The sequence below is a fragment of the Sminthopsis crassicaudata genome, chromosome 2, assembly GCF_048593235.1.
Source record: "Sminthopsis crassicaudata isolate SCR6 chromosome 2, ASM4859323v1, whole genome shotgun sequence".
In the NCBI taxonomy this organism is placed as follows: domain Eukaryota; kingdom Metazoa; phylum Chordata; class Mammalia; order Dasyuromorphia; family Dasyuridae; genus Sminthopsis; species Sminthopsis crassicaudata.
Genome location: NC_133618.1, coordinates 550,807,633 through 550,825,167, shown reverse-complemented (window position 1 = coordinate 550,825,167; position 17,535 = coordinate 550,807,633). Strand labels below are relative to the sequence as shown.

At 35.6% G+C, this 17,535-nt stretch overlaps 1 protein-coding gene across 2 annotated transcripts in view; it reads right to left on the bottom strand.

Annotated features, from left to right (window-relative positions):
- Positions 1–17,535, bottom strand: part of PCSK6 (proprotein convertase subtilisin/kexin type 6) — a 240,175-nt gene that overhangs the window by 25,547 nt on the left and 197,093 nt on the right. For both annotated transcript variants that reach the window (XM_074294997.1, XM_074294998.1), the window contains 3 exons: positions 11,248–11,350; positions 8,937–9,133; positions 7,500–7,587 (listed from right to left, as the gene is read on the bottom strand). In XM_074294997.1, the coding sequence (XP_074151098.1) occupies positions 7,500–7,587; positions 8,937–9,133; positions 11,248–11,350 (388 nt within the window). The remainder of the gene's footprint in view (positions 1–7,499; positions 7,588–8,936; positions 9,134–11,247; positions 11,351–17,535) is intronic.

The window sequence follows — 17,535 nt, the reverse complement described above, 5'->3', positions numbered from 1 at the left end:
GCTTCCAGAAATAGCAGACTCCGGATCCCACTTTACAACTTATTCCTTCTTTTCCTAACCCACATCCTGGTGATTGCTATTATGATGGATTACATTTATTCTAGCTTGACCCTGAGAGGGAAGTACTAAGAGAAATGGATGGAATTTGTAGAGATGCTTATTTATATCTGATATAAAGGACAATTTCTTAAAGTCGTGCTGTTGTTCAGTCATTTTAATCACAGCTGGCTTTTCATGACCCTATTTTAGGTTTTCTTGACAGAAATACTACAATGTTTTGCCAATTGCTTCTCCAGCTCATTTTATAGATGAGGAAATTGAGGCAAACAGAGTAAAATGACTTGTCCAGAGTCACACAGCTAGTAAATACCTGAGGCCAGACATGAACTCAGGAAAATGACTCAACTCCTGACTTCAGGTCCTGTATCACCCAGTTGTTCAAAAGTGAAATGTGCTACCATAGAAGGGACTAAGTTCAAGCACAGGCTGAATGATAACTTGTTATGGTGTTGATTGTATATCCATTCAAGTACATTTGGATTAGCTGTAATATAAGAGCTCTTCCAGACTTAAGATTGTCTCTGATTACTGGGACCACTTCATACCTATCCTTGAAAAAAGAAATTCTCCAGTCCCCTATGTGTGTTTTGAATTGGAGATACTTTTGGATTAGAAACAACTTCCCTTCTTCCCCTTCTCTATTGCTAAGCTGAGACAAAGTATTGATTCAGCCTCAATGATCTTGTTTTCGTGATCTTGTGAGGTTCTAGTTATTTTATGTGCTGATTTCTGAAATCTGCAATAATTTATTTCTTCAGATTCATGATTACACAATAATGTAAATTAAGTTTGCTTAACCCCCCCCCCCAGGAGTAGGATTCCTGTGGATTATACTTGAATCATCCTTTTTCCTACTCTACTCTACCCCAGACTATCTGTTATCAACCTCAGTTCACACTGTGCTCTAGCCAAACTGGGTTATTTAACCATTCCTCCAACCTTTCTAGACTTTACATTTGCTCACTCTCTTTCTGATACCTAGACTATACTGAATATATACAAAAATTTTTCATTCTTTTTAATTAAGGGAATAGGTGCTACCCAATCCCTGAAGTTTTTTATTCACCTTTCCAGCCAGAAATAATGTCTTATTCCTCTGAAATCCAATAAGAATATTAAGGGTACCACCTTCTATCTAATTGGTAGAATCTTGGCATCAATCCCCACTCATTTCATATATCCAATCCATTGCCATATTTTCTTTCCCAACATCCCTAATGTATATCTCCTCTTTATTCCTATTCACAACTTGTCCCTGGGTCTATTGCAATATTCTTTTAACTGATCCCCCTGCTTCAAATTTATTTCCCCTCTACTCCATGGAGATTTAGCTGCTTAAGTTTTTTTTTTTAAAGTATAGGTTTGATCTTGTCACCCCTCTACACCCCAAGTTAAATATAAATAAAGGGACTTCATAAGATGATCTCTTCCTACCTTTCCAGTCTTTTCATATTTTACTCTTTTCTATGAATTTTTTTTATTATCCAGGTACACTGGGGCTAAAATGGAGTTCCTTAAACTCACTGTCTTTCATCTCTATGTCTTTTCTTGGAGTGTCCTCAATACCTGGAATGCTCTCCTTCACCTCTGTCTCTTTTGTGCTAGCACAGTGTAAAGTGCACATGTTGTGTGTTCAGAACTGAGGCTACTGTGAAGTCATGCAATGCAACAAGGGAAAACATTGCCAGAAATATCTAGGACTTTTTACATGTTCAATTTTGAATTAATTTTGAGTCACTGCATTCAGAAACTTTTTACTGTTGCCAAATTTTTTGCATCCCCTACATTCAATTATGCAATTCCATTATGGGGTCTTGGCCTATATTTTCAGAAGCTTTACACACTCCTGTGCTGCTTTTCATAGTGGAATTTTTATCAGTGTTTGCTAAACTGAATGAAATTCAATAACAAATCAAGATCTGTTTTTAGCATTCCTCAATCTTCTCTTCTATCTTAGACCTTCAAGTTGGATATGTTGTCATTTGTGTGGCCAACAATACAAAGTCAGAACAATGAAAAATCTTGAAGGTTTCAGGCAACTTAAAAAAACAAAAAACAGGATAGGGATTCTTAAGAAATTAGTTGTTTTATACTTTGACATATTTAACATGTATTAGTCAACCTGCCATCAGGAGGAAGGAGTGGGGGGAAAGAGGGGAAAAGTTGGAATAAAAGGTTTGCAATTGTCAATGCCGAAAAATTACCCATGCATGTATCTTGTAAATAAAAAAAGCTAATAAAAAATAAAAAAAGAGGAAAAAAAAGAAATTGGTTGTTAACTTGACAATATAGAAAAGTTTTGCATGGTGACATATGTATAGCCTACATCAATTTGCTTTCTATCTTACGGAAGGAAAAGGAATGGAAGGAGAACATTTTGGAACTCAAAATTTAAAAAAAAAGTTAAAAATTGTTTTTACATGTAATTGGAAAATATTAATTAAAAAATTAGTTGTAAAGACTTCAAAGCCATTCAGCGATTTTTTTTAAATTTGAATTTGTCCTGAATGCTCAGAGCCCATTAAAAACCATGACACTCAAACTCCATTATAATTTACTAGGATAAAAGAAGCTAAAGAGCTTTCCTGAATAAATGAAAATTTATTACTTTGTAAATATTATATTCTAATAAAGTAAACATATAATTCTAATAAGTACATATTTCTCATTACAAATTATTATCATTTAAGTGTCCAGAGAGTACCTATCTTTGCCCTAAGCACTATTTACTATTGTCCTTTAGCTCTTCTTCAATAGACTAATGAAATTACAAGATGAAAAGTTGTTAGCTTTCCTATCCATTATGCCTCTGTCAACTCAAGAATATTCAAATCCATGATTTCATCCTCCATTTTCTGCTCCTTCCTACTTATCACTGAATAAAGGAGTTATTTGTTCATACTTTTCACTAAGGCTAATACCTCCATTCCTATTTGTTTATATTTTTCACGAAGGCTAATACCTTCATTTTATTTTTTCCTACCTATTTCTGGGCCTTGTTTTAAGCAGTCACTGTCTATCTTCTCCCTTCTCCCCTTCCCCACAAATACATTTGAATCTCTCTTCTGCTAACTCATTCTCATCTGCCTAAATACATAAAAATAACCACAGTTCTGTGTCCTTGGGATTAAAAAAATGTCTTCATTTGAATCTTTAAGGCCATCTTTTAATCTCATTCCTCTTTCTCTGGTAGAATGAAGTACTTTAAGGACAAGGGTTGGCTTTGCTTTTGTAGCTATATTTCTTAAGTACTCTTAAAGCAGAATTGTTGTTCAATTGCTCAGTCATATTGGACTCTAACTCCAGGCCCTTTTCTTTTCCTTTTTATTCTCTTCCTTGGAAATTTTATTAACCCCTATTGCTTCAATTATCACCTCTATAGAGTTGGTCTCAAGTCTGATGCTGACCTCTATCTTAAAGCTCCAGATAAAGCATCTCTCTGGCTATCCTCCCTTCCCCCCATATCTTAAAACCCAACTTGCCCCAAATCAAGCTTATTATCTCTCCTCACCCCCAATCTGCACAAGCTTTACTGTTTATTTGTTTTTTTTCCAATCAGTTCCAGAATCCTTCAGCCAATCTCCCAGGTTCAAAACCCAGGACATCTTTTTAACTCCTCCCCTTCTTCTTTATCTGGAATCTACTCAGTAACTAATCCTTTCTAATGTTTCTTGAATGTGTTTCCTACTTCCCATTCCCACTGCCACCACTCTCTTAGAAGCTTTCACTGCCACTCAAATATTGCAATAGCTTCCCAACATTACACTCTCTAATCTACCTTCAGCCAGAATAATTTTTCTTCTGCATTAAATCTGGTTATGAAACTCTTTGCTTGTACCAATGTCACTCAACCTTTTCAGCTGTAGATTGCTACATTCCAAGCCAAATTAAGCTACTCTGGCCTGAGAACACAACCTGTACTTTCCTATCTATGACTGCTGACATTGCTCTGGATGTAACGTCTCCATCTCCACTCTCTTCACTTGCTGAATTTCTTTGACATTCAACTCAAATGGCAGCTCCTTTGAGAAACCTTTCCTGATTTCACTATTTGGTAAAAACTTTCTCCTCCAGAGGTTTGGATTTCACATATTAATATATTTTTAATGTAAGCAGTGTATGGTATAATGACTAGGAGGCTGACCTTGGAATCAAGAAGATCTGAGTTCAAATTCTGCCTTTGACACAAAGTAGTTCTGACTGTGGGCAAGTCACTTCTCAGTGGTCCAGGGCTCTAACACTAGAAATTGCTGATTGGCTGGATTTAGGGCTTTTCTGCAATAACAAATCTCTATACTGATGGAAATTACAGGTCTGATTGTACTCCTTCCCCCACAGTGTCGTTTCCCTCTGTGTTGGTGCAAATTCTAGGAGGGGAGGATTCTGTCATATTGTCATTTTGTACCTCTCCCAAGTGCACACCTCCCCTGAGTCTGATAAGTACCTAATAAATATTAACTGAACGTCCAATGAAAGGCCACTTGAGAAGTCCTGTTATTTCCAATCATATTTGTCTAAAGACAAAGTTCTTAAGTATAATTTCTTTTAAAATGTTTTGTCTTCAAATGTCTCCCTCCTAAGGAATGACATTATAGGAATCATGATCCTGTGACTGAATTATGGCTCTATAGACTCACATAGGTAAATTCATTGACAGAATTCTAATTTTCGCACAATTTTGTTAATATCTTTATTACTCTGGCGTGTGATTTACAGTCTTGAGACGGATGTTTCCTTTACTGTTTCAAAGACTAGGATTAGTGTGCTACTTCTAATTGTCGTAGCTGAACATGTAAAGATATCACTCTGGAATATGTCAAATCTAAACACTTGTACTTAACATCAAGGAGTTTTTGTGACTTCTTCAGATTAAAAAGCTAAACTACTCTGCACAACATGTTTGTGTGCCAGTGATGGCACGTATTTTAAGCAAGAAGACAGAGGTTTTTTTCTTGTCATAGCATGGGGTCATTGTGACTGGCAGTTAAATCATGCCTTTAATAACTAACGTTCCCACATGTAACATTTCTTACAATTTAGTCTCCTGAAGAGCCAGACAGTCTAGGGGAAGCAGCTACTGCTGTGTCTCTAACTACTTTAACATGACAGGGATGATTTGAAGTCATAGCTTAAAAAGGATATTGTACAATAAAAGACAGCTTTCTGTGGATTATGGCTGACAACGTTTTCAATTTTTGCTTTTCTTTCTGAAAAGTCTGCCATCTCTGGCACTGCTGTTTCTATTTTTTGGAAAATAGCTATTGTTAGAGGGGCCACTTTCTTCCTACTACAAAATGCAAGGAACTGAACATCTAACTTAACCTTTCTCAAATGTATCTTCAGAACAAGATACAAGGTCGCCAGGATGTTCCCAGTCATTTCAACATTTTCCCTAACAATACAGTTGGGAAATTGGCAGGATCAATTTATACATTTCAGAAGCCACCCTGCCTTCTTCAGTTATCAATTTGGGAAATAGGCTTTTGAGAGTGAGAGACCTCAAGACACTGATGCTCTCCAGAGACCTTCTTGGCCATGATTTTTGCCTTTATTAGCTCAATCAACCAATTTATTTTCCTATCACCTCCTCTTCTCGACTCTCTGTTTTTCTGTTCTCCTTCTCTGTTTTTCCTTATTGTCTGACTTTGCAATAGTTAGATGAACGACCTATAAAGCAGGAGTTTTTAACCTAAGGCCCATGGGGATGTGTGGATAGAGTTCAAAGGAATCTGTTACTTCGGATAAGAAAAAAAAACAATATTTTTATTTTCAAAAACCTTTGATTTCTTTTGTAATCCTTCATATTTTATCTTAAGGATTTTATGCAATTAATCTGAAAAGGGGTTCTTAAGCTTCAGATTGTCTCAGGGGTCCAACACACACACACACACACACACACACACACACACACACACACACACACACTTATTGTTTATGTCTTAAATACAAAGCTTAAGAACCCTTACTATGGACCGTATCTGGTACAGTGGAAAGAGCAGCAGATTTGGAGTCTCAGGATAGAAGTTTAAATACTAGCTCTATTAGTTATTACCTTCATTACTTTGGGCAAAACACTTAAACTCTCAGTTTCCCTACACAACTAGATTATTGTTCTAAACCCCATGGAATTTTCTTGGAAGGATCAGAACTTTCAAATAATGAAATGTGTGAAGTTTGTCTTTGGCATCCTCCTTGCCTATTCTCATATTTTTTTTTATCTCTTTTTATTTTTCCCTCCCTATTTTCCTCCCAAAATATCCAGGCTGGTGAGTATCCATGTCCACAAGTCCAATTTGTTCTGTTAAGAGAAAAGTCATATAATAAACTAATTCACATCTAAAGTGTTAGTGATTAATCCTGTTATTTCCTAGAGATAATCATTTATTTTTTTAAGAGCCACTTGGACAAGCAATGAATTCCTGATGGCCGAATTTTAGGCACCTAGACATGTAGGTGGGAAGATATTTTGAGCATAGGAATGCTAACATTAACCATTGTTCTACAAATCATATTAACTTATGACTGACTACTCCTTTTAATAAGGACAACATTGCTTCCAGGGATTTTTAAATAAATTGACATAATTAATAATCAATAACTTTATAATGAGAATATTTGTAACAAAAATTTTTCCAAGTTATTTTTAATATAATGCTTTTAAGGTTTGTTTTTTTTTGAGGAACAAATAATGACTATTTATATTAGCTAAAGAAAAATTTGGAAGGTTATTTCAAGTAAAACAAAATCACTAGTGATTTTTAATGTAATTTTAAAGAAAGTTTATGTACAATCGTTTATGAAGCTATGTTTGATGTTGAGGGGGAAAAGAACTGGGACATTTTTTTCTCCCTGATCATCCTCACCCACCATCCCTTTTGAGAAGAATTAGAAAATTGGGGAAAGAAAAACACAAGGAGAGAGGGGGGAAGAGAGAGAGAAAGAGGGAGAGGAAGAGGGAGATGAAGATGAAAAGAGAGAGAGGAAGAGGGAGAAGAAAGGGGAGAAGAGGAAGAAAAGGATTTGATGCTCTTAAGTGCTTTGCTCAGGAGTGAGTAGTGATGGTGGGAGGAAATTAAGTCACTCAAAAGAATAGGAGTTCGGTTTTACTACTTCTCACCTCTTTTATCACCAAGTACTATATTATACTATGATAGGGAACTAATTTCACTGATTCATTAAATTCATTAAAAAATTCCATTGTTTTAACTCATTTCATTTAATTTCTACTCTTAAAAATCCCCACAATAATCTCATAATGAAAGTATGAATTTAAATGGACCAGGAATTCTTACCCTGAAATAGTTTGGGGTTGCTGGAACTATAACTTTAGGAACTAATGAATAAACATGAGAAATTAAATGACAGAAATAAAAATAATCAAAACATTGAAATCTTCAAGTTTAAAGACAGTTTTTGTGTCCCCAAAGCCAGTGTTTTACCTGAATCCTTCTTTGCATATGGTACATTTTTCTGGTTCATCAACACATTTTTTACAGTTTGGATGACATTTAAAGCAATATTTCTGACCTGTACAAAAGAAGAAACAGAGAAGAGGTAAGGGATTTGGGAGCAGAAGAATAGATGGAGAAAGAAAGAAATGATAGAAAATAATGTTAATGAAGTCTGCATAAAAAACACTCTCTAAACAACAACAATAAATCTTCCAAAGTTTCAAAGCTGTGATAGGAAAATTATTCATAAATTAGCACCTGCCCAAAATAGACACTATGTTAATAAAATAAAAAGGCAGAACATTGGAAACTATGCTCCAATGGACTTAGAGCCAAGAAATTCTGGATTTAAATCCCACCTCAGATATTTAACTAGCTGTGTGATCCCGGGCAAATCATTTAACCTCTCTGTTCCTCAATTTTCTTATCTGTAAAATGAAGGGGCTGAATTATCAGATCCCTAATAAGCTCTTAATTTATGATCCCATGATAGAATAACCCGAGAACATGTGAAAAGCTAAATAGATGTGGAATCAAGGAGCTTTTATTGGTCAGTCCTTTAGGTAACTAGGCAGCACAAAGGATAAAGATCTAGACCTTGAGTTAGGAAAACCTAAGTTCAAATCTGGTGTCAGATACAGCTTTGTGACCCTGGGGAAATTGTTTAAATTCTGCTTGCTTCAGCTTTCCCAACTGTTAAATGATAATACCAGCATCTATTTCTCAAAGTTCTTGTGAGGATCAAATCAGATAATATTTGTAAAGTGCTTAACACAGTGCCTGGAACATAGTAGTTGCTATATAAATGGTAATTCTCTTTCATTTCAATCTCACTTTTGTTAGGATAAATTATATTTTTTTCCTGAGGCAATTGGGGTTAAGTGACTTGCCCAGGGTCACACAGCTAGGAAGTGTTAAGTGTCTGAGTCCAAATTTGAACTCGGCTCCTTCTGACTTCAGGACTGATGCTCTATCCACTGAACAACCTACCTGCCCCTAAATTATAATTTTCAAACTGTAGGACTTGATTTATACCTTTCAAAAAGGAAAGACTATACTTATATACCCAGCACATAATTAAAAATATAAATAACTTTTTTCATTCATTCCTATTTGTCTTTCACTGATGGCCATTAGCCTAGCACATGTCAAATACATGTATTACACAAAAACCTCATTTTAATTTTAGTTCAAACCTCTTTCCCTGGGCACATCTTTATAGGAAATATTCACATAAAACATTTGGCTAATTTGAATTTGACAGTCTCTCCCTTCTTTCTGAGTATGAGTAGTGAGAAGTTGGCAGGGGCTTGGAAGACTCAGGGATGGAGGATAATGAGGCCCACAATAGTGGAGTTAACTCAGCACTTTTAACTCCTTGCCGATAAGCATGTGTTCTATAAACCTAAAAGTAATCCCACTTACTTTCATCTGCATAAAAGCCAGCTGGACACAAAGTCACACAGGTGTTCAATTCCTGATGGTAGTAGAAGCCACGTCGACAGGACAGGCACTGATTCTGACTCCTGCCTGTGCAGGTCTCACATCCCCTACTACATCTTCGACACCTTTTTGATATAGAATCACCGAAGTATCCCAGTGGACAAACATTCACACATTTCCTGGCAATGAGGAAGACCCAATAAGCATCCCAATAGCACTAGGCATAGCTCAACAAAGCTATTCCATACTTTTAACATTGGTACACTAGGGTATATACAGAAACATGGAAGTTCTATTTTAAGGAAAGGGAATTATGTGTTTCTGAAAAAACTCAACAGCATCAATCAGGGACTAGTATAATCTTTTAGAAATTATACACCCAAGAATAAATTTTGAAATACAAATTGTGGTTACATTGGCAAAGCACAGTTGGAAAACAGATTTTTAAAAATCCAAGTAGAAGTTCTGGTGAATTTTTTTCTTAATTAACTAGAGGTTGTTTTTTGTACAGTTCAATAAAGACAACTCTTAAAATAGGTATGCATTTTCCATTTCCTATTCCCTAAATCCATTAAATGGAAGGAGACACAGGAGTTTTATTTCAGGGGTGTTTTGCTGATTATATTCTGATTATATTCTCTAATAGCCACAGACATTTGTCCTAATAGTCAACAGATGACCCGATCTAGTTAGTTAGCAGAAGAAAAGGTCAATAGTGAAGAGACTAGGATGGATCAACACTTTTAGGTAATGTAGGCAATAACCAGTAAGGATGCATAGGAGGAAGAAGCAGGATAGAATATGTAGACAGAGGAAGGGAAACAAAAGAGAGAAGGAGAGACACTAAAATAAGGAGAGATTAACAGAACTCTTGAGAGTTAGCATAAAAATCTAAAGGACAACAAATCAGACCTGTCTGTAGGCCACAGGATATATTTGCCAACTTTCCAAAGAATCCTCCCCAAAACTGAGTTAAGAGGACACAGGTGAACTTTTACATGGTGGCTATCTTCCCACTTGTATATGTCTACATTTTTAAAAGTATAAATTTAATTTCTGAAATTAGAATTGAGGAAAATAAAGAATATAGGCCTATTCCCTCAAATAAATATTTTCCAGTTTACATAGACAGGATGCTGTAGTATAGAGTACTGGATTTCAGGACAGATGACCTGGGCTTGAAGTCTGGGAATATCTAGGCATATCCTTAAATTCCTGAGATATGATTTTCCTTATCTGTAAAATGAAGGACTTGAATTAGATGACCTCTGAGATTATCTAGCTCTAAAATTCTGTGTCTACATCAATGGTGTCAAGCTCAAATAGAAATAGAATCCTGACGGCTTATTTTCCTTAAAAATTACAATTTTATTAAAAATTATTTACTTAAAATATCTTCTTAAAATTAAAATTTATATTATCTATGTTATACTGTATTTTTATTTATTTTGTTTAACATTTCCCAATTACATTTTAATCTGGTCGTGTCCATACTGGGTTTTATAGGTTGATGTTTGAAACATTTGGCCACAGTCTAAATCTATTATTCTATAAAAATTTTTAGACTTTTGGTATTTGGTTTTTTTTTTTTTTTTTTTTTGTAATGCCAATGGTATATATTCTCAAAGCAGTTATCCCCGGGTTAATTCCTATTTTGTGGGTTGTGGATTAATTAAGGCCAAGAGAATATTAAACCTTATTTTCATTCTACATCTGTCACCTTCAGCCTGGGTACTTTCCAAATGTAATTAAGCTTTCCCTCTTATTATTTAAGGAAAACAAAAAGACAAACTTTTAGGGTGTGACATTATTTCTCCTGGGGCATTCTGGGGAGATGCTGCTGAACCAGACCCTTGCTCATGATGATTTTGATCATTGTGATTTGTGATTTATTTCTTTCTTTCTTTTTTATCATCATGATTCATGATTATTTTGAAGAAGGATCTTAAATCTTGAGCTAGAAGGGACCATAGAAGTCATGTAGGCCAGTCCTGCATTTTATAAATGAACATACAGAGGGCTGGGGAGATTCAATGACTTACCCAAGTCATGAGGCAAAGTTCAGTGTCAGAACTAAGACTTGAACCCAGTACTTGAATACCAGAGTCGGTACTATTCAAGATTTACTATAGGGACTATGTAAAGATGGACACCAGAATTGGTCATCTTCTTAGTTCTATTTTGTATTTATCATTAGTATTTAAAAAACAAACAAACAACAAACTTGTTAAAATGACATCTCCTTCTACAGTGGTGAATCTGAAAAATAAAGAAGGCATTTCTCATTCATTACCTGCCAGTTTTGATACTTCCAAGACTATAATGGATACAGTTCAAGCATTGGTCAGCTTTTGGTCCATCACACCCTTTGTCGCCACATTCTGGATGACACACACCTTAAAGAAATAAGTATTTTCTTTCATTCATAGAGATGATTTCTGTTAAAGAACCAACTTCATGAAGCTCATCCAACCCTGACCTCAAAGGCTCAAGATAATGAGAAGACTAATCTGGTCCCTGTTTTACATATATAGAAATTCATGAGTCATTATGATTCTTAATGTTTACATTAAAAGGTAAAACTATAGGATAGAAACTTTTATAAAGACATATATAAGTATATATGGCATAGAAACATATATATATATATATATATATATACATATATATATATATATATATATGTAGTACAAAAAAGAAGTTTGGATTTGGAGTTTGAAGATCAAATGTTGGGATAAAAAAATTTGCCTCTGCTACCTATTATTCATGAGACCTTAAATGACTTCAATATTAAAAAAAATGTACAAGTAAGAAATATGATTCAGCATAAAGTGGGCTACATTTGGAATCAGAGAAGCAGGGTTCACATCCTGACTGGTATTTACTACCCAAGGGACAGTGGGCAAATTCTTCAATTTCTGTAGGCCAGAGCTTTCTCATCTGTAAAAGCAGGGAGCTGCCTAGAGAATGTCTGAGGCCTCTTTTAGCTCTGGATTTGAACACCCAGAATCATGCTCCACATGTAAAGTAAAACAAGAGATTTTGAACTAGACAATTTTTCAAGTGCCTTCTGGCTCTAAATTTTATGTTCTTAAAACAGGAGACAACCCTCTTGTCTTAGCTAGACCTCAGCTAGAGTTCTTTGTAACATTCTGGGACTCAGTTTAAGAGGGATCAGAATGCCTTGGACAGGGATTCATTGGGAATGTGATCAAAATAATTATGAAAATAAAATCTCTGAGGAACAATGAAAGATCAAGAATCATTTAATCTGTAAAATGGAAGGCTAGGGGGTGAGGGGTGGAAGGGGAGATTGACTTATACTATTATGTTATTCAAATACATGAAAAGTATTTAAGCTTAGAGCGACCAGTTGCTTTTGTCACCACAAATGAGAGAAGAAAGCTAAAAACTTAAAGCATGATAATAATTTTTATAGCATTTACTTAACACTTTAAGGTTTACAAAATCCCCCATTTTATAAATAAGGATAAGCTTAGTGTAAAAACATAAAGCATTATCTTCTTGAGTCAATCCATGATCACCTATATCCTATATCCAAGGCACCAAAGTATTTCGAGGAATATAAAAGAAGTATTTGTACTCTTCCTTCAAGGACCTTAAATACTGATACATAGAACCAATAAAAAAAAAAATCATATGAAAAAGTAAGATGTGGTATAGCAGAAATAGTACTGGCCTGAGAGTCATAAAAGCTCTGTGCTTAAGTTTTGCTCTTGGTACAAACTGTGTGAGCCTGGGCAAATCATATAATGTTTCAGTGGCCTGAGAAATTCCTTAAGGTTGTTAAGCCAAAGAACAAAGAACGTGTGTGTGTGTGTGTGTGTGTGTGTGTGCGTCTGTATGTGTACACACACAGAGATAGATATAAAAATATAGTGCATATATGAGTATATGTTATATGTGCATGTGTATGTATAGTTATATATAGGTATACTTATATAAAATATGTGTATGTATACATGCATGTTGTTGCTAAGTAATTTTTCAATCACGTCCTACTCTTTGTAACCTCATTTGGGATTATTTTAGCAAAGAGATTGGAATTGTTTGACAGTTCCCTCTCCAGTTCATTTTTATAGATAAGGAACTGAGGCATAGAGGATTAAATGTTTTGCCCAGAGTCACACAACTAATAAATGTCTAAGGCTGGATTTTAACTCACGAAGATGAGTCTTCCTGATTGTAAGTCCAGTGTTCTATCCACTGTGTCACCTAGCTACTATCTACCTATTTAGATATCCTTCTATACATACATAAAAAATACACACATCTATATGTATGTAAAAAGGAACACAAAGGATATAGATAAGTGCTATCAGAATTCAGAAGGCAAAAGCACTGTTTTCCTAGAAAAGCTAGGGTTTGAAGGACAGAAGGGGAGATTCTGAGAAACAGGAAGAAGTGGAGATCTCCAGGCAGGGAAAACAGTATGGGCAAAGGCATGCAGAGGCAGGAGTGTCCATGGAAGGAAAGCTTTACTGACAGAGAAGGTTGATAATCACTGGAATGATTTAACAAGGAAGGTTGTGAAATTGCCTTATAAATAGGATGAGTTTTCATTTGTTTGGGACAGTTTAGGTGTGGTTTTGCGTAGAGAAAGGGGCTTGTGATTTTATGAAAGATCTGGGGTTTTAATGGACTACAAGCTATATGAGTGAACTTTGGACATGGTGGCCAAGAAAGGGAAGCCCAAGGCTTCATTAAAAGACATGTGTCTTGAATGAAGAACTTAATGAGTGGTGGGGGTCAGATCAATTGGTGGCACTGTAAGCATTTCCAGGTACCACATGTTAGGAAGGACGTTCACAAGGTTCAGAGTAAGGTGACCAGGATGGTGAGAGCCCTGGAGACTATCCTATATGAGAAGTGGACAAAAGAACTTAGTGATATTGGTCCTGGAGATGAAGAAATTTAGTGGTAACATGTCAGTGTGAAGGAAGATGAATATGAATATAGAGAGTTTTGGGAAAAAAATGTCTTCTCCAAAAGAAGTCACCTTGGATGCCAGGGGGAACAGAGCTACTGGATTTATACTTTTTATTTCTTTACTGCTTGGCAACAACAGATAGAACAAGAATGATTCTATTTTAAAAGGATGCCTTTATTATCTTATACATTTCTCACCAAAGCAGGGAATTCTAATTAGATTAACCAATGCATTTTGTCACAGAACAAACTTGATTTTGTTTAGCAACTACTTTAGCAACTACTGTGATCCCCAAAGCGTGCACACATCCCTCAATACTTTTCTGGGGCAGAATGCTTCTGATTAGTTGTGTACTCCAACAAAGACTCAACCTGTTCCCTAAAACAATGGAAGCTGACATCATGAAGCAGTCTTCCTTAGCACATAATAAATGTCTTTTCCTCTCAGGTTGGCTACACACTTCACATGACTTCAAGTAATTTGGACATTCTGGTAGGTGAGATTCTTCCTGAGCTCTCAAGCAACCCATGCTGAGGAGCTCTCACAAAAATAATCTGTCTTCAAATATCTGAACAGTTATCTTAAGAAAAGCTAGACTTGTTCTCTTCAGCCCCAGAGGAATAGGTAGAGGCTTCCTAAGAGGTAAACTTTGGCGTGATATAAGGAAAAACTTAACACATCTATCCAAAAATGGAACAAGCTAATTAAAAGAGGTAATTGGGTGGCAGCTTCTGAGAAATTATGTAAAGGGAATAAAGTGTTCAGGTATGGGTTGGTCCCTTTTGACTCTGAGATTCTGTTCATTGTCACAGTATTGATTAATTTCCCACAGGCAACAAACCATGGAGAATGCTATAGCATAATTTTCTTAATTAGTTTCAAGGGGCAGCCACTTGGAAGGATTAACTCAGACTTTCATTCAAAAATTATCTTTTGAGAGTTGTTGTTGAATTGTTTCAGCCATGTCTGACTTTTTGTGACCCCATTTAGAGTTTTCTTGGCAAAGAGAGTGGTACCCATCCTTTCAAGCACAGTTTAAATGCTATCTCTTCCATGAGGATTCTCTAATCACTTCCACTAGTAAACAATTTCCCCCTCAAACCCTAGTGCTGCTTTATAATTCTACTGTATTTGATTATAGCTACATCTATTAAGTGTCTTATTCCCTTATTAGACTATAAGGTCCTTGAGCTTACTTTTGTATCTTCCTAGTGCTTAGCACAAGCCTCTGCATTCAGTATTATTAGGTATGCATACTTAATAAACACTGCTGTTCTTATGACTGTTGGTATCCTAGCAAAATGTCTCAAAATCACATTATTGGGATTGTGAATGAGAATTGAAAAGAGAAATTGTCCTCTGAAAACTTTTAGAAGCTGTTTCTTCTTCCATTCTATGAGTGGAACAGAGATTGTCACTGGTTTTAAATTCCTAAAAACACTTCAATAGGTATAGTCTCAGTCAAATTGAGACCTATGAACAGCTTAGCTTAAAAAGGGCAAGGTCTTCCACTGTTTTCAGGGCCATCTCCAGTCATCTTGATCTATATCTTGCCACTGGACCCATGACTATGGAGGGGAAAATGAGGCAGGTGACCTTGCAGAGCCTTCCCTCACTTAAATCCAAGTCACTTACATGTGACGGCATCCCCTCCCCGATGTCATGGTCCTCTTTGGGACAGCAGACTATATTATTTTTTGTAGATGATATAAAATTCTATTCTCATTCTAGTTTGACAAAGGTGCAGGCTATCAGTCTACCAGACATAGTTCTTGAGCCAGTTTTGATAGGATTTTTTTCCCTCCCCCATCCTTTATTGGAAGTTTATATATACATACCTGACTCACAGGATTCCTAGGGGATATGAAGAGAAGCTAAATAGTACATTATAAAGGCCTTTGAGCTTTTAGGAGGGAAAACACTTTATAAATGCAAACTATTATTTTTAGCTGTTAGGGGAGAAGTTAATGCAGACACAGAAGGAGGCAGAAATTTCCCAGGGGAACGTGAGGAAAGAAAAATGTCCCCATTTTATCCAGCCAATAATGAACCATTTTGCCTTGGAAAACAAAGTCCTTATTTTTTTACATCATCTTTAAAAAGTTTCCAGATCTTGATGTATTACATATGTATATTTTCTCTCTTTCCCTCAAGGTTTAACATTGTTGATTTTCCAAATTCTCCACTGTGAGTTCTTTCCTTCCTAAATTCCCATCCTAATCCATTTTTCTCTTTATAACATTTTTGTCCCTGGAGAAAGCTCTATAGTTACTATTTTTCCATCCCCTGCTCATGCTCCTTCCCCTTCCCTTCCTTCTCTCTGCCTTTACTATCAAGATTTCTAATTCAGACAGGTAGATATTTTACATTATCTTTGGTTCTCCCTGAAATTTCCAATGCTTTTTTTTTAAACTTTTCTCCCCCCCCCTTACTTTTATGCAGTTTCAAATTGCTTAGGGACTGATTCTAATTTCACCCACTATGAGAGATTTTATTCTTTACTTGTTCAATATCACTTTAAGCCAATTTGTGGTGTGATCGTTTGAAAATGCCTTTAATTCAAATCCCTATTTCATTGTGCAATTGTTTCCAGTTTGTGGGTGGATTGGAAAACACATTTGCTTAGATTACTGAGCTCATTCTATGAATTTTTTGGCCATTTGTCTACATTTTTCTGTATCATAGACTATCACTGCTGCAGCAGTATTGACAGCCTGCTTCTCTATGATACTCATTTACAGAACTAAGGGAATAACTGTGTCTGATAAAAATGACCTCTTTCCTCTATCTTAATTGGGACAGAGGGTTGGAAGGAAATGAAAGAGGAAGGGAGCTAGAAGCAAGGGATAATCCCCTGAAATTCTCTAATACCTACAAATGAAATGTCTATTACATGGGGGTCAAAGAGCATATTTTAGGGTATAAAAGAGAAGGAAGGTTGCAGAGACAAGGTCACATAGAGAGGTCTTAAAAATTCTGTCTACTTTTGCACACAATGTAAAGAAGAAAAGTTTATGGGTTATCATAATGATTTTAGCTTACATAACCAAAGTGGACAGCTCAGATAAAAACAACAATCCTCTTTGGAGACTGAGGATGTTTGACAAATGGTTGTTAGCCAACATAGAGTAAGGCTTTATTCACTGAATGAAAATATCTCAGGTTTTAAATATTAAAGATTCACAAGTCTTCTGTGACAAAAAGCACCTGGATCTGGTTACCCATCCCTTCCCAATAGGTTACCAATCTTTAAGCATTTGTTTATTTTTCTTTGTCTAGTTTCTATAATTTGAGTATGTAAAGCCATTTGCCATTTGTGATCTAGTTTGTATTTACTTCTGTTTATTGTCTTTCCCTGATTAGTTTGAAAATTTCTCAAAAACACAGTTTTCCCCTTGTAACTTCCCCTAATATCTATTTACAATGCTTCTACACTATAGCATCTTAATAATATTGCTGACTGGTTAACTGATCCATTTCTCTAATTTTTCTGGGCCATTTGAGGTAGTTTATATCAAGAAGCATTTTGGTAGTTCCTTATCATTCTGTAAATAGACTTTGTTTTTACCGAGGTAAACTACTTAAATTAGAGAGTTGAGATAATTTACAAAGAAAGATGTTCTCTACCTT